Raw genomic sequence first — 23,548 nt, forward strand, 5'->3', positions numbered from 1 at the left:
GTCTTTCCCGAGTTGTGTAATCTGTGGAGACTGAAGCTGCACTGTCACGCTAACAGAGCAACTTCAGGAACGAAATATAAAAGCAAGCAGCACTTCAGACTTAGCAGAAAGTGATAAGTACATTGCGATTAGTTTTACGGGCTTGAAATATTCATGGCTTTCAAAAAACTACAACAACAGCCATGACAATAGTATCAAATACCTGTGGCGTCCTACCAGGAAACTACCATTCATGAGTCATGACTTATTAAGTGTGAGAGGAAGCAACACACCAGCCAATACAGAGAGATTGTGTTTCTTTGTGATTTCTGACCTTTTCTGTGGGGGTGCTAGGGGGGCTCGAGGTAGTCTGAGGGAGAGGAACACTGTCCACCAGCTCCAGAACACCCTGGATCTTCTGATCAGAAATCTTCACATGAAGTAAGGGCAGCTCCCCTGATACTTTGAACCTGGTAATGAACAGACCTTAGTGCATGTACTCTATAAGGATTACAGACATGGCAGAGAGTGAGTGCTAACCTGGGCATACGGGAATCTTTGTCCACCATACATTTAGCAAGTTGAAGTGTGATGTCCATCGGCTGCAGGATGTGCTGATGAGTGAAACCTTTAACACGAGCATGTTTCCATTTCTCTCCTTCAAAAAGAGCCATCGTTAAAAAATCGTTAGTGCAGACAGTTTAGTTTTTTCCCTTTGTTGCATGGTGTTTACCTGATTTGCTGTAGAGTATCTGGACACTGCGGAGCTCCAAGGAATATCTTTCATAGGCTCTATCCATGATTTCCTCTAGCGATGAGAAACTGGCAGATACCTGCTGATGGCTGGCCTGGTCTACACTGTTCAACTACACGCACACGCATATATTTACAGTCAGACATTATTGACACGTTTTACTTTTACATTTTACTTTCCTCCCTCACCTGAAGGTAACCAAAATCAACGATCATGAGGTCTGATTTGCTGTCATAGAATCCAGACTTGGGAAGCAGCAGGTAGGAGGGTTTTAGATCGATCCTCAAGTCCAGCACCTTACGTGTCTCAATAATGTGAGATAAGCCTGAGTTCAGATAAAGACATTGGGGAAGTATTGAATATGACTACTCGCATACTCTTTCTCAATGTGACAACATATCTGTGGGGATGATGGGAAATGAGGAGAGGGTTACCACTGGCTGTCTTCTCTTTGATCTCCTCAAGTTTGCTGAGTGTCGCTGAGGTGATGACCTCCAGATCAACTCCCTTTTCCGTCTTAAAGAATTCTGTGATGCTGATGACAGTCAGCTACAGAACAGACAAATGAACAGTAAATATTTTTAAGTAATTTTTCATCTAAGTGTATAAATATTTATATATTAAAAATGTATATTAAATACTGAATATTGATATAAAAAAAACTTTAATGTATTAAGAACAAAATATTAATTCATCATTATAAGAATAAATGGATTATATTTAGAGTAATTATTCAATAATTTAGTCCTTTATAAATATTATTTTACTACATTAAATTAAGTACTATATATGTGTGTGTGTGTGTGTCTGTATATATATATATATATATATATATATATATATATATATATAATAAATACACACAATAGGGATAATAAATACACACAATAGGGAGATAGATTACTATATTATATTTTGTGTATATAATGATATGATATATATTATATGATAGAATTATATTATGATATGAATTGTCAGTTTGAAGTTGTCTGCAGAAGATGCAATTTGATTGCAATATAAATAAATAAATAAAATAAAATGATGAATGTAAAAAAACTGCACTTAATCAAAAACTCCAATGGCTCTCTCTGAAATCAAGGCATAACTACATTTTGTTTGTGTGTCTCTTACAGCATCATAGATGATCTCTACAGGCTGTGAGTGGACTCTGAGGAGCTGGTCAGCGGTGCTGTCCTCTGGATTGAGCTCAAAGAGCACGCTGAGCAGAGAGGAGTCAGAGTCTCCGACTGACGCTATGAGAGATGGCACTTCCCCCTGCTGCTGCAGACCAGTCACGTACCAGTGCTCCAGCTTAGCCTCCACTCTACACAACACACACATTTCCCACAGCTGAAGCCTATACTTCACATATGGCTCTATATATGGCGCTCTCTCTCTCTCTCTCTCTCTCTCTCTCTATATATATATATATATACACACACACACACACACACACACACACACACACACATACATATATATATATACAGTACAGAACAAAAGTTTGGACACACCTTCTCATTCAAAGAGTTTTCTTTATTTTCATGACTATGAAAATTGTAGAGTCACATTGAAGGCATCAAAACTATGAATTAACACATGTGGAATTATACATGGAATTATATACATAACAAAAAAGTGTGAAACAACTGAAAATATGTCATATTCTAGGTTCTTCAAAGTAGCCACCTTTTGCTTTGATTACTGCTTTGCACACTCTTGGCATTCTCTTGATGAGCTTCAAGAGGTAGTCACCTGAAATGGTTTTCACTTCACAGGTGTGCCCTGTCAGGCTTAATAAGTGTGATTTCTTGCCTTATAAATGGGGTTGGGACCATCAGTTGTGTTGTGCAGAAGTCAGGTGGATACACAGCTGATAGTCCTACTCAATAGACTCTTAGAATTTGTATTATGGCAAGAAAAAAAAGCAGCTAAGTACAGGAAAATGAGTGGCCATCATTACTTTAAGAAATGAAGTTCAGTCAGTCAGAAAAATTGTGAAAACTTTGAAAGTGTCCCCAAGTGCAGTCACAAAAACCATCAAGCGCTACAAAGAAACTGGCTCACATGCGGACTGCTCCATGAAAGGAAGACCAAGAGTCACCTCTGCTGTGGAGGATAAGTTTATCCGAGTCACCAGTGAAACTAAAAAAAATCACAGGTTAACAGCAGCTCAGATTAGAGACCAGGTCAATGGCACACGGAGTTCTAGCAGCAGACACATCTCTAGAACAACTGTTAAGAGGAGACTGTGTGAATCAGGCCTTCATGGTAAAATATCTGCTAGGAAACCACTGCTAAAGAAAGGCAACAAGCAGAAGAGACTCGTTTGGGCTAAAGAACACAAGGAATGAACATTAGACCAGTGGAAATCTGTGCTTTGGTCTGATGAGTCCAAATTTGAGATCTTTGGTTCCACCACCGTGTCTTTGTGCGACGCAGAAAAGGTGAACGGATGGACTCCACATGCCTGGTTCCCACCGTGAAGCATGGAGGAGGAGCTGGGATGGTGTGGGGTGCTTTGCTGGTGACACTGTTGGGGATTTATTCAAAATTGAAGGCATACTGAACCAGCATGGCTACCACAGCATCTTGCAGCGGGATGCTATTCCATCCGGTTTGCGTTTAGTTGGACCAACATTTAGTTTGCGTTTAGTTTTAATCATTCTCGGGGACTTTAATAAAGCCAATCTCTCCCGTGAACTGCCAAAATACAGACAGCATGTTACATGTCCCACCAGAGACAGTAATATATTGGATCATTGTTACACCACAATAAAGGATGCATATCACTCTGTTCTACGAGCAGCTTTGGGACGTTCTGATCACCTTCTGGTTCATCTTATACCGACCTACAGGCAGAAACTAAAATCAGCTAAACCTGTATTAAGGACTGTAAAAAGATGGACTAATGAAGCAGAGCAGGATTTACAATCTTGTTTTGACCTCACTGATTGGAGTGTTTTTGAAGCTGCTGCCACCGATCTGGACGAACTCACAGAGACCGTAACATCATATATCAGTTTCTGTGAGGATATTTGTATTCCTACCAAGACTCAACTAAATTACAACAATGACAAACCGTGGTTCACTGCAAAACTCAGACAGATCCGTCAGGCCAAAGAAGATGCTTACAGGAAGGGGGACAATGTCTTGTATAAACAGGCTAAATACACACTGGAAAAGGAGATCAGAGTGGCAAAGAGGAATTATTCTGAAAAAATAAGGACTCCGTTCACTTCGAACGACTCAGCATCAGTGTGGAAAAGTCTAAAGAAGATCACCAATTACAAGACACCACCCCCCAGCACTGTGGAAAATCAACGACTGGCAGACGATCTGAACGAGTTTTACTGCAGGTTTGAAAGAACACCCATCACCTGCCCTGAACACCTCTCCACACAACCGTTCACACCAATAACAACTCCTGCAACCAACCCTGAATGCCTCTCCAAACAACCGTTCACACCATTAACAGCTCCTGCAACCCATCCTGAACACCTCTCTAATCAAGCACTCTCACCATTCACACCTCCTGCATCCCCCCTCTCCCCCACACCTGCAATACAGATCAGCGAGGATGCGGTGCGCCAGGTCTTCCGGAAGCAGAAAAGGAAAAAAGCACCAGGCCCAGATTGTGTTACACCAGCCTATCTGAAATCCTGTGCTGACCAGCTGGCCCCCATCTTCACAAAGATCTTCAACAGATCGCTGGAGCTGTGCGAAGTCCCTTCATGCTTCAAACGCTCCACCATCATCCCCATCCCAAAGAAATCCAAAATTACAGGACTAAATGACTACAGGCCTGTGGCTCTAACGTCTGTAGTCATGAAGTCATTTGAAAAACTGGTGCTTGCCCACATGAAGGACATCACTGGACCCTTGCTAGATCCTCTTCAGTTTGCCTACAGAGCAAACAGGTCTGTGGACGATGCAGTAAACATTGGACTGCATTATGTTCTGCAACACCTAGACAGACCGGGGACCTATGTGAGGATCCTGTTTGTGGACTTCAGCTCGGCTTTTAATACGATCATGCCAAACCTCCTCCTGCCCAAACTAACTCAGCTCTCCGTGCCCACCTCCGTCTGTCAGTGGATCAACAGCTTCCTGACAGACAGGCAGCAGCTAGTGAGACTAGGAAAATACACATCCAGCACCTGTACAATCAGCACCGGAGCTCCCCAGGGCTGTGTTCTCTCCCCACTGCTCTTCTCCCTGTACACTAACGATTGCACATCTAAGGACCCCTCTGTCAAGCTCCTGAAGTTTGCAGATGACACCACACTCATCGGCCTCATTCAGGACGGTGACGAGTCTGCTTACAGACAGGAGGTTAAAGAGCTGGCTGTCTGGTGCACTCTCAACAACCTGGAGCTTAACACGCTCAAAACAGTGGAGATGACTGTGGACTTCAGGAGAAACCCCCCTGCACTCCCCGCACTCACCATCATGAACAGCACTGTGACTGCAGTGGAGTCATTCAGGTTCCTGGGCACCACTATCTCTCAGGACCTGAAGTGGGACATTCACATTGACTCCATTGTGAAAAAGGCCCAGCAGAGGTTGTACTTCCTTCGCCAGCTGAGGAAGTTTTACCTGCCACAGGAGCTGCTGAAACAGTTCTACTCCACCATCATCGAATCCATCCTCTGCACTTCAGTAACTGTCTGGTTCAGCTCAGCTTCTAAATCGGACCTCAGAAGACTACAGAGGGTAGTCCGGACTGCTGAGCGAATCATCGGTTCAACTCTCCCATCTATTCAAGAACTGTACTTATCCAGAGTGAGCAAAAGGGCTGTTAAAATCACTCTGGACTCCTCACATCCAGCACACTCCCTCTTTGAACTGTTGCCATCTGGTCGACGCTACAGAGCACTGAGCGCCAGAACGACCAGACACAAGAACAGTTTCTTCCCTCAGGCAATCCATCTTATGAACAGCTGATACACACTGAACACACTACACTTTATATTTATATACACATACACTTAATTTATCTAACACACATACTTAGTATACACTTAAATTTTGCACATAATATACATGTACATACATAACTGCATTTTTGTAATATACCTGCCTACAATTGTCAATTTGTATATTGTCATTCCATGTCTACTTATTTGTATTTTTATATTCTTTTATTATGTGTTTTATGTTCTGTCGCTGTCATTCTGTTGTACTGCGGAGCTTCTGTCATGAAAACAAATTCCTCGTATGTGTAAACATACCTGGCAATAAAAGCTCATTCTGATTTATTTTTCAACAGGACAATGACCCCAAACACACCTCCAGGCTGTGTAAGGGCTATTTGACCAAGAAGGAGAATGATGGGGTGCTGCGCCAGATGACCTGGCCTCCACAGTCACCGGACCTGAACCCAATCGAGATGGTTTAGGGGTGAGCTGGACCGCAGACAGAAGGCAAAAGGGCCAACAAGTGCTAAGCATCTCTGGGAACTCCTTCAAGACTGTTGGAAGACCATTTGAGGTGACTACCTCTTGAAGCTCATCAAGAGAATGCCAAGAGTGTGCAAAGCAGTAATCAAAGCAAAAGGTGGCTACTTTGAAGAACCTAGAATATGACATATTTTCAGTTGTTTCACACTTTTTTGTTATGTGTATAATTCCATATATAATTCCACATGTGTTAATTCATAGTTTTGATGCCTTCAGTGTGAATCTACAATTTTCATAGTCATGAAAATAAAGAAAACTCTTTGAATGAGAAGGTGTGTCCAAACTTTTGGTCTGTACTGTGTATATATATATATTTACCTATATATATTTGTTGGCCAATGCTAAGGGTTTCCCTGTAAGTATGTGTAATTCTGAACATACCTGATGGCCTGTGCTCCTGGTCTCTGTGAGATGGATGTACTGAGGTCAATCATTTGCACTTTGAGGATCTCTGGAATGCCAGGTTCCTCTCTGAATGTTACTGAGGTGCTCAACAGTTTAAAATTGACAATCACAGCTACATACTGCACATAAGAACAAATATACATAAACATTTGAGTGTATGTCCAGGATAAACAGGATATGCAGTATATATATTTTTTTTGTCAGTGTGAAACATGTTTTGTTAAGGTGTGGTCCCATTCATTTTGTAGAACAACAGTAATGTGACTGTGACGATACAATGTAGTACAGAGTATTTTCCACTCACGTGTTTTGGTAAGGCAAGGTTATGAGAGCTACCGCTGTAGCCAATGGCTGTGTAGAGTTTTGTTTTCTCTTCAGGAGTCATGATGGAATCAATATCTGTACAAAGAGTACGTGAATATAAATATGGATGTCCATTTAAAATGTGCATTTATTCATACTTTAGCAATTATTTTAGTGATTAACCCTCACTCTCAGGCCCTTTATCTTCCTCTTCCTCTTTCTTCTTCCCTTCTTTCTTGCCAAAAAAGCCGCCAAAGAAGCCTCCTCCACTTTGTTTCTGAGTGGCAGTCTTTTTAGCAACCAGCTTCTGTCCTGACCGAACAACCTGTGAAGAAACAAAGTCAGCTTACTAGACCAGATGAAAAACACAACACTAGTACAGTCTGGTTTCTGTTTTGACACATGTTGTCAAACCTCCATCTGAATCTGCTGTCTGGCCAATAAAATGTTGAACACATCCAGAACTTTCTCCAGCTCCTGAAAGAAAACACAATTAATAAATGTAAAATAGTAAAACATATTTAAGAATGATTAAATAAGAAAACGAATCATTCATTTCAAAATAGTATATGTTAAAGGTGCAGTAAGAGATCTTGGAAAATGCTAACTTTAGCCTGATAGCACTGAAAGTGAACATACCACCCTCCCTGCAAATCCCCGTCCAAAGCAACGCCTCCTGAACGCATGAACGCAAACAGACCAGACGACCAGAGACAACATTTCTCCAATACATCACATGTCATTCACCGGTGAGAAAACTTTTTAGTACAGTTAGTAAAAGTACTACAATACCAGGAAGGAAGGTCAGGTTGTTGATGTTTGATTGCCATTCTCACTCTGTCTGCACAGAGTACGTAACGCATTGATGACGTATCCTGTCTGCGTGAACCGGGTGTACAGAGGTATGCAAATAAACATGTTGACAGGCAGGTAGGAAAATCAATCACAATACTTGGAATTAGCGTTTTGATTGGACGAACATTTTTTTGGTCCTACGCCTTCCACAGAATATATAAATACATATAAATACATTTAGACCAATTAAATTAATGATTGCTATCGGGATGTGAAGATACTTTCAACCAATATATAAAAAAAAAAAAATCACCTATTGCACCTTTAATACATTTTAAAAAATCATTATAAATTATTTCATCATAACAATTTAAAGGGATAGTTCACCCAAAAAATAAATGTATATTCTGTCAAACTACTCATCCTTATGTCCTTACTACATTTCTGAGAACTGGACGTGTCAGTTGCGATGCTGTCTATGCAGGGTCAAAAAGCTCTCAGATTTCATCAAAATATCTTCATTTGTGTTTTGAAGATGAATGAAGGTCTTGAAACGAATGGATTTGAGTAAGTAATTTATGAGAGGAAATGTCATTTTTGGGTAACCTATCCCTCTAACAAATTGAATGGTGAAACATGAACTGGAACTCAGACTTTCTTAGCATTTTGTTTCTTTGTTTAGCAAAGTTGTTCAAAACCTGATAGACCAATGTATTTAAATGCATTGACGTTATCTGGATAAACTATTCTTCTTTAGCTCATACCTGGATTTGTTTCTCCGTGTCTTCTCGGACTTTACCCTGTGTGAGTTTGATTTTGTATGCAGCTTTGTAAGCCTTAAGTGTGTTCCTGTGCTTCTTGATGTTGTTCCAGTTCCACATCTGGTTAAAGTGCCTGATATGCACTTCCAGTATACTGTTGATGCTGTATTTCCACCTGACCAATCAAAGGGGCCTTGTTAGAAACACCATGCTCCAATCAAATCAGCCATATGAAACATTATCATATGAACACATAATGCACTTACCATTTCCTGCCATTTCTGTGGACTGGAACATCAGGCCTAAACTTTCTATAGGGGGCATTCTTCACCATGCAGTCTATAGATTCCAACAGATCCACCATAGACAGGTACTAGAAACACCCAAAAAAACTTACTAACCCCAAACTTTTGAATGGTAGTTTGTGCTTAAGACACATGATGGTGGCCATATTGTTATACCTGTGGCTTGGTCATCTCAATTGCGATGTTCTGCACCTCAAGGAGCAGGTTTGCTTTGGGTGATTTTAGCTCAACTTCAGCATTAGGATTGATGCACATCCTTGCAGAAGCAAATATGGGTTTGAAAACTGTAAGAAACAAATCAGTTCATCATGATGGGTGCAATTATTTAGAATGCTAACCCTAAGTTTTTCATAAATCCTTTAACCATCAAAATAATTTCATTATATCTCACTGACAAAAGCTTATTGCATTCATATGCATGTTAAATGTAGCTGTATTGGCACTCTTACTGACATGTGTGGTTTAACTAGTACATGTAAATATGGGGCTGTTGAAGAAATAGTACACACTGTGATTACTGGAGTTTGTGTGCTATAAGGAGGTGTGTCATGTGTACCGATTGAGATCACATAGCATGTTTAAATAGCACTTGAAATTGAAGCTGTGGCAGGTAAAACACACACACCCAACTAAAGTATGAAACAATAGGGTTTGCAACAGCCAAAGATGATACATCATTATTACTTTTTTTCTATTTATAATTTAATATTTATTTCTCCTAAGGCTTTCAACATCCATGTTGTTCTTTTTTGTCATCGTCCCTATTCTTTCTATTCAGTTAAGCACGACACCAAAACATACTAACAAAGCTATACTAAACAGCTCCAGGCCAGATAATAATAAAGATGCCATAGCCATCATCTTTCTGTGGATAAGAAAATACAGAATAAGTAATTATAAAAAAATACATACTGTACTGATAGCCTTGCAGCTCCTCATTTTTTGTGCTGACTCCCACTTTCAGCTTGTCCTGCAAAAACAAAAAATGTATTTTGAGATATATTTTAAAATGTACATACAGACACACAGTGAGACGGAAATAGTCTGAGTTTTTTCTTTTTCATTTCCTTTATTTTCATAGCAAAAAAGTTTAACTGAAAACTTCACCTTTAGATTTTAATATCTCACATTGTAGTGTTCTCATTTGTTTTAATCACAGCAACTAGAGCACTAACACTAGAGCTACACGAACTGCAAAGGCTAGTGTAAAATGTGATGATCGTGTTATCTAGCATGATTTGAGAATAATCCAATACTTCAAAGAGAAATTGTGTTTGTCACAAATTCGATGAATAAAAATTAATTTTTTAAATATATTTCCAGATTTATTTATTATTATTATTATTTTTTATGTGGTATCAGACCTTTGGACTCCACATACATACACAACATGGAGATATGCATGTTGTAGGGTCTCTGAAAAGCCATTCACACATAATGAGGTGGACAGCTTTCTCATCTTCATGCAGCACAATATTAATTCAGTATGTATGATACAGTTTAATGATACAGCTTTCAGCGGCCGAGTTTACATCAACAAGATCAAAGATTTTTAGTATAGCTGTTTACAATAAACTATATCAGTTCCTGATATGATCATAAATGGATAGAGATCAAGCTATAAAATATTAAAAATAAAAAGAAAACTTTTATTATGTGTCTAATTGTAATGACCGAAGGAAGCGATTTGATTTAAATGTTTGTAAATTTTTTATGTATTGGTTTTGAGGTGTTTTCCCCTTGTTTTCTCTACCTTTATACATGTGTATTTATTTTTGTATGTTTTGTTTATTTGTTTAAATATGGATGCTCTAAGTTAGGTAGCTTTTGTGGTCTTCTTTATGCGCTCTAAAGGAGGACAGGTAGCTCCTTATTATTTTCTAGTCGCTGGAGAGCACGCTGGTGAACAGAAGATGTAACGATGAGCAAAGACAAATAATGTTGTTTTTATTCATGATTTATGTTGTTTAAGTGAATATGAATTATGGTTATTAATTTGATTTACGATGTTCTAAATGCAATGTGAATTTAGGTAGTTGTGTCATTTGAGTGTATTGGTGTGTGGGTGACCCCTTTGTTATCTGTTAATGGTACAGTCCTGGTAATATAAGGGCAGGGTTTTGTTTGTTAAGGGAGTTTTTTTTTTGGGAAAGGGATCCCAACTGTTAACATCTGATCCCTGGAACTCCCAATTTTCCTTTCGTTTATTTGTGCAGTTTTCTTTATTTTCTCTATGTATGGCCACGTGTACAGTACTTTTAAAAAATTGAAAATCTATAAAGAATTGAACTTTTGCAAATCATGCTTCGTGCGTTTATTGGATGAATCCTGACACTTATCAACAATTACTTTCAACTTTTATTATGTTTTATCATACACCTTCACTGACTAAAGAACATTTTGTACTGCTTGTCGGTAAGCACCTTCAGATCTTCCCACACTTTGTCTGTATGTTCACACACAAACAGAAGCAGATGAGCTGTTTCCTTGCATCTTCAGAGCATAACAGGATTAAAAATATTCAATTTACACTTTCTTCTTGTGTTTTTTCTAAATTAAAGGGTGAGTTCATCCAAAAATTATACATCGGTTACAATTACTCACCCTCATGTTGCTCCATTACATAAAATTGTCATTCATATTCAAAACACAACTGAAAATATTTGAATGAAAACTGGGATATTTTTGTGTCTCACATAAACACTGACCAGCGCACATTCATTGAGCACATCAAATATGGCAAATGGAAGCTCAATCATACTTACCTGACGTACCTCATTGATTATTGTGCATCAAGCAAGTGTGGGTGACCAATCTGATGTGCTCTTTATGTGCACTGATGTATGTGCATTATTGAATGTTTATATGCAAATAAAAGCCGAAAATTAAATATTATCGAATCATATAAAGTGATTGTGTCTCTTCAGAAGGCATGGACTAAACCACTTTATTCCTATAGATTACTTTTGCAACGTTTTTATGAAGCAAATATTTTTGGTGGAATGGACCTCAGAGACAGAAATCTATCACTAAAAATCACTTCATTTGTTTTGAAGATAAACAGAAGTCTTATTGGTTTGAATCAACATGAAGGAGAGTAAATGATGACAGATTTGAAACCTTTTTAAATCGCACCTTTTTAATTTAGTCGCACCTAACTAGAAGTCGCAGGACCAGCCAAACTATGAAAGTGTGACTTATAGTCCGGAAAATACGGTAAACAACACTTTAGAGCTCGGCTGTTAAAGAAAAAAAAGGCACATTACCACTATTTCCCCCCATGAGCCTCTGTAGAAGATTGGGCTGTTCACGTTCCAATAAGCACAAAAACACTCCAGGCGGCCCAGCTTATGTAGAGGATACATACAGACACGTGTTAGACACACAACCACAGCTGTACTATGAGATCTTATTATTATTACGAAAAATAAGATATATTCTCTGGTTGTTTACCTTGTAGATGATCTTGGCTGCTTCATTCAGAATGCAAGGCTTCCAGTTCTCATCTGCTGTCTATAAGAGAAAAACAGAGGACGTGCTGAAAGACCAGAGCATGCAAATCAAATTATTTTTACATTTGTTTTGAAAGAGTACCTGTAGGCTGAGTTCTGAAAGAGTCATGCCAATAGCAAAAGGCCTTTGAGGATCTGACACCTGAAGCACAGATGGAAAATGAAAACATATAATCTAATTACACAAATCTTTATTAATATGCAACACATAGGTTCAAAAATACACATAACTCAAGAGCTGCACTGTATGGAGAGTCAACACTTACATCATCCTCATATCTGATATGAATGCTGGTGATTTTGACCTGGAGGTTTTTGATAACTTGTGTAGCCAGTTTCTCAGCAAACGTGTCCTTCTTTTCTTCCTGGTGCCTTTCTGAAATTAAAAATAATTTAGTAAACACAAAGGGTTTATAATAACTCCATCCGATTTGTCATTCTAATGCCTTATACAATCTAATACTTAAGCAAACATATTTAGTCCAATAAACAGAATAAAGCTATTGAAAATATTGCTCATATTTGCCACGATCACAGTCGTTCACAGCCGCCCTGGGCCACCCACCTGCTTTATGTTCATACTTTTTAGATCTCCTAAAGGGTTTTTTACGCTTTTTAAGCTTATGTCCTTTGTCTTACCAAGCGCAGCATTGGGAGAGAGAGAAAAGTTGGTGAGGTAGAAAAGAACTAGTGCAGCAGGATTAAACAAACATAGAACTGCACCAAAGCACACCAATTATTGGGGAAGAAAAACATTTCTACACATATAGACCCTCACTGCACACTTTCAAATAAAAAATGTCTCCTTGAGAGGGGCGTGTGAATAGCCTGCTATAGGAATGGGTCTGTACATACCCAGTGGTGGATTCTTACACACATAACTCTCCAGATTAAACACAAACTCTCCAGCCTGAGAGCCTGCCGTCCAGCAGATGCAGCACAAAGCAAACACACACAGCTGTTAGACAGAGAGATCTGAATGGATGGAAGGATGAATGGATGGATGGATGGGTGGGTGGGTTGATTAATGTAGGGATGCACTTTGTTTAAACTGATGTTCTGAAATAATTGTTATACTGAGGCCATTGACAGATAAATGGGTGATATAATAAATCTATAAAAATAAATAAATAAATAAATAAAAATGCATTCTTGTGAAATATCTCAATTTAGAACAGTTTTCTATTTTAATATATATAAAAATGTAATTCGTTCCTGATGGCAAAGCTGATGACATTACTCCAGTCTTAAGTGTCACATAATCCTTCAGATATCATGCTAATATGCTGATTTGGGATTATAGAAAAAATTATTTATTATGAAATTATGAATTATTCGTTGAACTGAAAGAACAGCATTTATTAAAAAATAAATAAAAATTACAAATGTCCTTACTGTCACTTTAGATCAATTAAATGTATCCTTGCTGATGAATAAAATAATTAATTTCTTTCTAAAGAACAAAAAAGAAAAAGGAACAAAAAGACCCCTAACTTTTGAATAGTACTATAATAGTTTTATTTGAATATCATAACAATATAGTGTTAAGTATAAAAGATTGAATATTTATTAAGGAATCTGCTTACTGGGAAGAAGAAGTGCTCCTAATAATAGGATCTTCTTGAATGCTGGTTAGACAGTCCCTGAAAAACTACATGGGAGATTTATGTGATCTGAAACAAGGTTTCTTTGGTTTTGTGTTTTTTCACAGAGCTTTAATATTGTTACATGCTAACAGCAACTCACTTTAAATGCCCTGTTAAAGAGAAAGTGTTCTTAAAAGTTTAACATGTTTGCCATATTATATTGCTATCCTTTAAAGTTAGTGCTAGAAGATGATCTTAAAACAGGCAAAAACAGCAGCGGCTGAGGCAATAAACTGATACAATGCAGATTTAATGTGCAAACTCAAATAAATGGAGGAATGTGTTATGAATGAAGTAGAAACAGACTGATTGTGATGTGATTGGATGGGATTTAATGAAATGATGAACACCCTTTAATAGTTATACTTTCAATAACTGCATATCGTACAAGAGAGCATCAAAATAAAACTGACAAATTTGAATGCAAAAGTTGACTATGTACTAGGTTAAGAAAGTATCACACCCTTCGCATACAAACAGACAAAGGGTTTCTCACCTCTGCGTGCAACCAGCTGCAGGGTTTCCTCAATGCGCTGAAGCTCCTTCTGTTTGGCTTCCTGCTGGTAATGCTCTTCTTTAACTGGATCATATTTCATCGCTTTAAACACACAATACACACGCAGTTACTGTAGAGGTAAACAAACATCATTTATATCATTAACACCTCAGAAGTCTTTAATTGATTACTAATCTGTTTTCACTGCTGCCACCTAAAATTGTGTTTGTCAAACCAAACACTGGGAGCTCAGTCAACCATGTAATAACAGAAAAGTATTTTACAATGACCATCTCCCACGGTTTGCACTGTGGCATATAAGTAGCTACAGTCTAATGCTGCTCGTTCAGGCAGACTTAATATTTTCATTGAGGCTTTGTCCTCTGATTTGGAATCCAGTAGTGAAGCTCTATCAGGAAAGACCAGTTCAGACCAATCCATGTGAGAAACAAAAACCTTAATGCCTGCTATTGTATATGCAGCCACTGTTTAGCTCTCTTCACCAGAGTAATAAAAGAGACAGTTATGAATATTAAAAAACCACTTGTTATTTCTGATCTATAGAGAGTTCCTGAGGCAATTCAATCCATTAAGAAATATAGTCTATTCCTCAGAACCCGAAAGAGCTTTATTGGCAAGTGTGCCAGCACACAGAAGGAGTTTTTCTTGTTATTGAAGCTTTGAGTGCACACATATAATTACAACAAGAGACATATTAAAGAATAAAAACATGAAAAAGACATGTGTTATGTCAGAATATAAATATTTCAAGATTATGCACCTATTTATAGTGTTATGGATAACAATAGTGAATTTACAAGACATTGTACTACACTGGGCATATTAAATAATTCTGAGACGATCCATCTTTACAGAACATCTTTCAGCATTGTTGAAAGATAAATGCTTGTGTATATCTCAAAACAGCAACAACTTTTCATTGGCAGGTAGAAGTTAAATGTATTCATTGCAAGAAACAAACACAAAGAAAAATCATTTTGCCTCATTTTACTTACAGAACATGCATTATACAGAATTGATCAGACTACAGGATAAAGCAGATCCCAAAAGAATGGTAAAAAGTTACTAAGATCAATACCAAATTTGAACAAACACTCTCAAAACTCTTGATTGATACACTGTCAATACAAATAAACACTTGTATGATTAAACATTGTAACCAAAGGTGCATATAAAGTTTGCCATAATAATCAAGGATTCAGATACACACAAGAGCAGTTTAACGTTCCGGGTCCCAAGCCACCACCCTGCAACACACCTTCTACACCTGGCTTACCATTGTAAGGTGAGGAAAATAACTTAGACTCAGCTGCAACATGTAAAAGACAATGTCAGTTGAAGCAGCCCAAGTGATACTGAAAATCTATACTGGATCAAAGAAATGTAGATATTCAATATATTTGTAATTGCTGCAAAAAAAAACAAAAAAAAACATCCTCACATAGCTTTCAAATGGGTCTAAGATAATAATGATGCAAGTGTCACTGACTGCTTTTAATTACTAAAAGCATTATTTATTACAGATGATCAAAATCGTATGTTATGTATTATAAAAACTATACAGTATTTTGTGACTGATAATTACATTTTCTTTGTTTAATGAAATGTTGTATAATGCAAGACACTACACAATCCTCAGTTAAGAGGCAGGAATCCATCTAGCTTATTAGTAAATCATGCAATTAATTTCTAAGAGGACATGTTATAACAATAAATGAAAGCATTTTGCAGACAAATTACTGTAGTAAAGTGTCATGAAATAAATAGCATGGTGCTTCCAGCTAGATGTAAAAACAACTTCCACATTAAGAAACATGTCACATTGAGGGAACATAATAAGTAAATAAAAAATACTATAAGCACTCACTTGCACCTGGAACCACCAGAAGGTATAATCCATCTAATGTAGCCACCACTGCCTCATTGTACAGGTTTTTCCAAGGGATCTTCAGAGTCAGTTTACCTTAAAAGCAGACATTTTCAATTCAGTGTGACTATAAGAAATATAAAAGTACTTGATTTACATAAATACAGAAATATATAGAAATATAGAAAACTTGAAAACCTTAAAAAAAATTATCTGCTGCATTACAGGTCAGGGTTCATTGGGTAACTTTTGACTAAATATATTTTGATCAAGAACATTTAATAAAGCAAAACAAGCAGATCTTTTCTTAAGGGGTCCTATTATGCTTTCTCACTTCATTAAAAAAAACCTTACACTCACTTCTTCTGTGGGTGAAGCTGGATCTTGAATGATTAATGTAAACATAGATGCATTTAAGTAGATCAGGGACAGATTCCCTTCAAAAAGAGACATAATCCACTGCGTCTTCAGTGGCTCAGATATCAGGAGTAAATGAAGACTGTTGTGTTCATTATTACATCCAACAACAGAACAACTCAATCACTTAGGAGATATTCTTGTCTACATCTGCTCCGGCGATGAAACAATGGTGGACTGATGACAGTCACTCAGAGCGGGTCTAGACTGTGCTGAAACGCTACTGTCAATCAAACTATCGTGGGAGGGGCCCGTTTTTTTTTCTGACGTCACACAGACAGGCATCTGAGACCGGCTCAATTTGAGAAAGGGGTATAGATTTGAGCAAATAAAAAAAATTAATAAAAAATACACTGGGTGGATTTTTATAATTTTAGGTTGGTTGTGTTACACACACAGCCAACACACATTTCAAGTTCAAACAACTTGTAAAAGTGCATGTAGCAACATATGACCCCTTTAACCAATTACTTTTTACTGCTTGACATCTTGGCACACTGTCTAGCAGATGTTTTAAGTCATCTGACTGGATCATGTGATCACATGAACTGATTTCAACAAGCTCCCATTTACTGGCAAAACATCTTTGCTGTGATGTACTGTATGCTGAATTACTGAAACAGTACAACATTACTGAAATCGATAATTCTTACAAAGTCATTTTAACTAGTCCAAGAGGCCTAAAAGTTTCAGAACAGAGTCATATTGCTTCCACACACTGCCTAATCCACTGCCATAAGGTATCTTTTGTGATTATTCACGAACAGAAGTATTTGTTGAAAACTTAAACAAAACCTCAAATCCATTGAGGAATAACTGTGAACTGTGAAAATAGACCACAGACTTAAATTTACTATATTATTACAACAAGCTCTACTACTGCTCAACTGTCTTTATTACTTTTGGAGTTTGGAGTGTGATCTCTCCAAATAAACATCAGGCAGTCAAATAAAATCACTTTTATTTGACTGTTACTGCAAAGTTCAATCAGTCAGCATGATCTCTCTAGAGCAGCACAAAACAGGAAGTCAACTTCAGTCTCCTTGGTTACAAGCTCCCAACACACAAGCCAAAATATTAGAAAACTACATATTTCACACTTTTTCATTGACAGTACACATGCTACAGCTCCCTGCAGCATAACTTTACTGATAAAGTGAAAATTGGGTACTTACCAATCTGACCAGCCTTCACTTTGAAAGGCACATCAAACTCGCTCTAAACAATAAGAATAAATTGGTAAAATGGGTTTGAAATGCAGATTTCAAGAATTCAATATTACAAATCCCATTTTGTGCACATATACATAGTTAAACTCTATTTATTACAATTTAGTTGTGGTAACATCAGCAAATCTCTTTATTTTAGCATACTCTTGATTCAGCATATGCTTTAGTGTCTACCACTAACCACAGTGTTACATACACAGCCTTTCCCTTAGCAAGATAAATATAGTTCTTTTATTGTTTGTGTTTTGTGGTTTTTTTATTATTATATTTTTTTTTTTACTATATTCTACATTTCGTGGCATGGAATCCTGTTAATAACAAATTCAAATCTATATTAAAATAATAGATAAAATGCAATTAAACTTAATATTTTCCTAAAAATACTTACCAAAGCATTTTCTTTCACTCTCAGATTTTCCAACACCACATTTCCTAAATAAAAAAAAGAAGAATGAAAAGATAAAAGATAAAAATGACTGTATTGTAAATTTTATTTCATCTATGCTACATAATGTATATTGCAGATAGTACATGTATTACATAGTTTCTCTCTCAAAGCCATCCATATAAACATCTAAAACTTTGAAAGCATCACAGATAAGAAATGCTACTATGAAATGCTTAAACAATTGCATCCTGATATGGTTGGCCACTTTTGACACTGACGATAATTGGATTGGCATCACAGAAAAGAAATAAATGTCAACCAGAGCAGCCTATCTGATGCTAGGATAAAGACGTCACCTTATCAAACTGCAGGCTGACAGAATAATAGGGCACCCATGCTGATCTGGCCAAGGACTGAATAAACCCCTATGGAGTCTGTCACACCTATGAAAGCTGAATGTTCATTATACAAAAACGCTTTACTCCTCTCATTCTCATGTTAAACAACAGTTGACCATTTCTGCAATGAAATGAAAGTGGTGACAGATCTGTATTATGGCGTAAATCCAAGTGTAACAGATTATCAAAAATGAAAATTGAAGCCAGGGACTTGGTTCTATGCACTGGCTGTTGGTTGAATTTTGAGATGTGGACTTAAAAACTGAGGCAGATGAATGTGCGCTTGCAGAGGCATGATTAAGAAGTCCTGCATAGTGTTGTCACGGTACCAAAATTTCAGTATTCGGTACCGATACCAGTGAAAATCCACGGTTCTCTGTACCAATTTCGGTACAAAAAAAAAAACACAAAAATATGCTAATTTTAAAAAAAAAAACTTTTTAGCACTAAAAATAAAACCAATGTCATTCTTTATACTTATTTACAATTGTGTTTAAAGTTTTTCTACAAGTTATATAATTATGAAAAACAGTAAACAAGTTTCACCCAAATTTAATTTGTCTTTTAATTTATGAAATTTAAACACATTTTATTTTTGGTAAATAAAGGGGATTTGCTATTAAAATTAAAACATGGAAGAAATATTGTGATTTATTTCTTAAAAAAATAAAGTTTTATAATTTTTTTCAACAGTAGCAGTATCACATACATTTTATTAAATAATAGTAATATTTCTAGCACAATGCCTTTATGTAAAAATGAACTTTTAGGCCTAATGAATGCATATTTGTCATTTTAACAGAACTTAAGACTGGTGGTGATGCTTAAGATATTTTTGGTCATTGAGGGTTTCTGTAGAAAAAATAGTAATAGATCATATTAATTATTAACAAAAGATAATACTACTACTAATTCTACTATCATACTAATTTATGTACAATGCACTATGAATTGATGATCTGCTGGGCTCATGAATATTAATCACGTTGTCTGCGTTCGGTCAAAATGATTTGCTGAAATCAAAACAGGGACGGTACTAGATCAGCGCCAGCCAATGAAATTGCCATTTGCGCATTAGCTCCGCCCACTACCGGAGAAACCGGTATGTCTTCTGCTTGTTCGAAAATGAATATGAATAATTCTAAATGAACTCCATTATTTTGACAGAAGACAACAAAGAATAGTTTACATATAGCGTGTCGATTCAGCGTGATAAGACTCTCGCTCTCTCTCTCTTTGCATGTGTAAGAAACAGAGCTATCAGTAAAGCGACGGTGAGTCGTGCGCCTTCACAAAGAGTTTAAAGAGCATCAGGTGCACTGTGCGTCCATTGAGATGAACTGAAAAGTTCAGGGGGAAAGTCGGCTCCTTAGTCTGTTAACAATAAGGCCGGCCGCGGAGAAAACGCGCTTTGACGGCACAGACGTTGGCGGGACCCACAAATAACGGTGTGCTAAGCGAATACGTTTTGTGAAGCGCGTCGTGTTTTCGTTTTACCACTGAATGGGATCCTCACCTGGTGGAATACATGGCTCCAGCAAGAACTGTTCCCACTCGTCTCGGCTGGACTCTCTGTAATCATCTCTGAAGAACTGGCACAGCCTTTTCCGACGAGTGGGCATTGCATCCTATTCATCGTTGGTGACGCAGCACTCGCATCAAGGAAAATGTTCTGATAATGTTCAAAAAGTTTTTTTTTTCTTACTTCTCTCATGTTTTCATCGAGAAACCTGAGATGTTTGTGCCGAGGGTCTAGGGCAGACGCGAGAAGAGGAGTTTTCACTGCATTCTCCAAGTTAGCGGTGTTTATTCGTTGCTTGAGAGATGCCGCAACAATGTTCTTGAATTCGGTCACTTTCTGTGGTTCTTCACGGCATATTTGAAGTACTGTAGAAGACCGCAGCTCTTAGGGGCCGTTCACATATCGCGTCTTTTCCGCGCTCAAGTTCGTTATTTCCAATGTAGGCACGCGGTATGCATGCTCATAATGGCAGCGAAGCGGTCGCGATGCGCACGCGATGCGACGCGGTCCCATTTTTTCCAGGCGCGTCCGCACCGCATCGAGTTAAAAACATCTCAACTTTTCAGAATGCCGCAAGCGCACCGCAAGTCATGTGACAAGAACTAATCATTCAGCTTCATCCTTTCCCGTAACAACGTTGAAAGCTCAGCCAAGATGAAGGAACAGCTGATCATAACTGTATATGGATTGGCATTTTGAAATAAATTTAGTAGCAGAGCTACTGAAAGAGATTTTTTGTGCTGCAAATCCATTTATCCTTTGCTGAAATTTCCGCGTCTTCATGGAGAGAGAGCGTCATTGTTGCTTAGCCTCAGGAGCGCTTCTGCCCGAGCGCCTTGGAAAGAAGGAGAAAGCTGCGCGTCTAGCATTTTCCACGCGTTTTTAGGCGCGATATATGAATGGCCCCTTATTCATTTATTAATAATTTTTTGCTTGCATACATCTAGAGCTGAAACAACGAATCGATTTAATCGATTAAAATCGATTATTAAAATAGTTGTCAACTAATTTAGTCATCGATTCGTTGCTAAATAAATTTTATTTGCCGTAAGCGGCTCATTTCGTGCATATTTCATATCTGCGGTGACCAAAGTGTGGCAGTAATGAGCCACCGGAGGTTTTACTCAGCCAGTACAACAGGAGAAGTAGCGAATAGCCAATAGCTGGCCTTGTTTTATGTCACGTGCTTCCCGAACAGCGTCTCTGCAGCCATAGACATCATATGATGTCTATGTCTGCAGCATTCAGCGTGATGTGGGAGTACTTTACATTGAGCCTTTAAAAAAGAAGAGTAACCTGTAAACTCTGCACTACTGCACTGTTTAAGGGGACGTTCACATATCGCGTCTTTCCGCGTCTTCAATGAGAGAGAACGTCATGGTTGCTTAGCAAAGGCAGACACCTCAGGGGCGCTTCTGCGTGAGCGCTTTGGAAAGAAGGAGAAAGCTGTGCGCCTAGCGTTTTCCACGCGTTTTTAGGCGCGATTTGTGAACTAAGACTTTCATTTGTGCAGATTCTCCAGTACAATGTTGTTTGCAAATGTTTAGTCGTAAAAGCTGATAACATTGCTTTTTAACAGTTAACATTTAAAGCTTTACAAACATGTTCTGTGATCAGTTTGTCGTTTACCAGTTCAAAATTCAGTCGTGCAGCCTAATTATGACTGAATGAGAGAGGTAAATGTAGATATTTGAAATTCACTTTTTTTCTAAGTATTATTCACTGCTCTTTTTCACACAGCAGGTTTTTTGTGTGTGTCCTATTTTTTTTTTCAGGACAACCTTCTGATGGATTTTACTTTAAATTGTGAGTTCCATTCAGGTTTCATGCCATTGGCACTTTTTTTGAAGGATTGTTTACAATTTCACAGCAAAAGCTATAAAGCTTTTTCCCAGTATATAATAAAATACAATGCACTGCAATTTTATTCTATAATTTTATTTTATTTTATTTTATTCAATTTATTTATTCAATTTTATCCTTATTCTTCGTGAAAATATGTTCTGAAAGATTCCTTAATAAGCTTTGTTCGGGATGTTAAACTACTTTAGGAGCTCTAAGGACTGCCATGGTGAAAACATTATTTGAAATCTCCTTGTGAAATTTGCTAGAGTATGGGTCAGTGTTTTGATTGCAGAAGAGTTCGACAAAGGATTACTAACACAATAAAACAACTCCAGGTATATTTTTGATGAGGATATGACAGTGCAAAATGGTTAAAATCTCTTAAATCTATGCTGAATGATAAAGACCATTTATTAATAATTTACTTGGGGAAAAAATGGGAAAAACTAAAATATAAGTACATAAACCGATTAATCGATTAATCGTAAAAATAATCGACAGATTAATCGATTATCAAAATAATCGTTAGTTGCAGCCCTACATACATCTTCAACTATGCCGTGGAGAATCACAGAAAGTGACCAAATTAGGTTTTATTGTGAACTTTTTTTTTTTTTTTTTTCGAAATCCGAATATCATTTTTATTTATCGAATAATTCGAGCAGAACGAATATTCGAATGTTCGACTATCCGTGCACATCCCTACATTTAACCCATCCAAAGTGCACACACTGTGAACACACGCAGTTGGGGGTTCGGTGCCTTGGTCAAGGGCACCTCAGTTGTGGTATTGCCGGCCGGAGACTCGAACCCACAACCTTCCGGTTAGGAGTCAAACTCTCTAACCACTAAGCCACGACTTCTCTAAGTAGAGAAAAGCCTGCAATTTTCACTGTAAGATCAACTGACAATGTCAAGTTAAGACATTCTGATTATGATAATTATGAAATGATAAATGATAAAAAATGAAACATATCATATATTCATATTGATGATTTGTTCACAGTAGGAGCTAAGACATTAATTTAAAATTAGGTAATGAGGTACAGATGAGGTAAATTTTTGTTTCATGCCATATGTTTCTTATTCTAATGAACCTGGTTTCAAACTATGCTTGGAATTTAGTTGTTCCCGCCTTGACACATCCCCTAAAGTGATTAAAACAACACAACAGAATGACAGCAATCTGATATGACTCCTTTTCAAAGGACTCCTTTCAAAGACTATGCTTCTACTAACATTAACTGAACGAACACACATATTTGTATTTAAACCTACAAACAATAAAATACACCACACGATCACAAAGAGAATGAAAGGGTCATGTTCCCAGCAGTGTTTGTGTATGACCAATGATTTTGTAAACAGTTTATACAATGTAGAACAGTTTACATACTTTAACTCTAAAAAGAGGTCATTAGTGATGACAGGAGTAATGGGGGG

At 37.4% G+C, this 23,548-nt stretch overlaps 1 protein-coding gene across 5 annotated transcripts in view; it reads right to left on the minus strand.

The window, feature by feature from the left end:
* Positions 1–23,548, minus strand: part of vps13c (vacuolar protein sorting 13 homolog C) — a 65,749-nt gene that overhangs the window by 38,697 nt on the left and 3,504 nt on the right. For 3 of the 5 annotated variants that reach the window (XM_059530021.1, XM_059530020.1, XM_059530024.1), the window contains exons 2-25: positions 18,341–18,384; positions 17,899–17,941; positions 16,307–16,402; positions 14,419–14,520; positions 13,132–13,194; positions 12,842–12,910; positions 12,543–12,652; positions 12,359–12,418; positions 12,218–12,277; positions 12,031–12,111; positions 9,677–9,734; positions 8,921–9,048; positions 8,726–8,832; positions 8,463–8,634; positions 7,318–7,380; positions 7,093–7,228; positions 6,905–6,999; positions 6,577–6,719; positions 1,865–2,057; positions 1,168–1,282; positions 922–1,058; positions 713–845; positions 520–637; positions 314–449 (exon numbers count right to left, since the gene is read on the minus strand). In XM_059530021.1, coding sequence (XP_059386004.1) covers positions 314–449; positions 520–637; positions 713–845; positions 922–1,058; positions 1,168–1,282; positions 1,865–2,057; positions 6,577–6,719; positions 6,905–6,999; positions 7,093–7,228; positions 7,318–7,380; positions 8,463–8,634; positions 8,726–8,832; positions 8,921–9,048; positions 9,677–9,734; positions 12,031–12,111; positions 12,218–12,277; positions 12,359–12,418; positions 12,543–12,652; positions 12,842–12,910; positions 13,132–13,194; positions 14,419–14,520; positions 16,307–16,402; positions 17,899–17,941; positions 18,341–18,384 — 2,462 coding nt within the window. The remainder of the gene's footprint in view (positions 1–313; positions 450–519; positions 638–712; positions 846–921; positions 1,059–1,167; positions 1,283–1,864; positions 2,058–6,576; positions 6,720–6,904; positions 7,000–7,092; positions 7,229–7,317; positions 7,381–8,462; positions 8,635–8,725; positions 8,833–8,920; positions 9,049–9,676; positions 9,735–12,030; positions 12,112–12,217; positions 12,278–12,358; positions 12,419–12,542; positions 12,653–12,841; positions 12,911–13,131; positions 13,195–14,418; positions 14,521–16,306; positions 16,403–17,898; positions 17,942–18,340; positions 18,385–23,548) is intronic. The other 2 variants (XM_059530025.1, XM_059530023.1) reach the window with 1 other exon arrangement.

This window comes from Carassius carassius, chromosome 3 (assembly GCF_963082965.1).
Source record: "Carassius carassius chromosome 3, fCarCar2.1, whole genome shotgun sequence".
Classification (NCBI taxonomy): domain Eukaryota; kingdom Metazoa; phylum Chordata; class Actinopteri; order Cypriniformes; family Cyprinidae; genus Carassius; species Carassius carassius.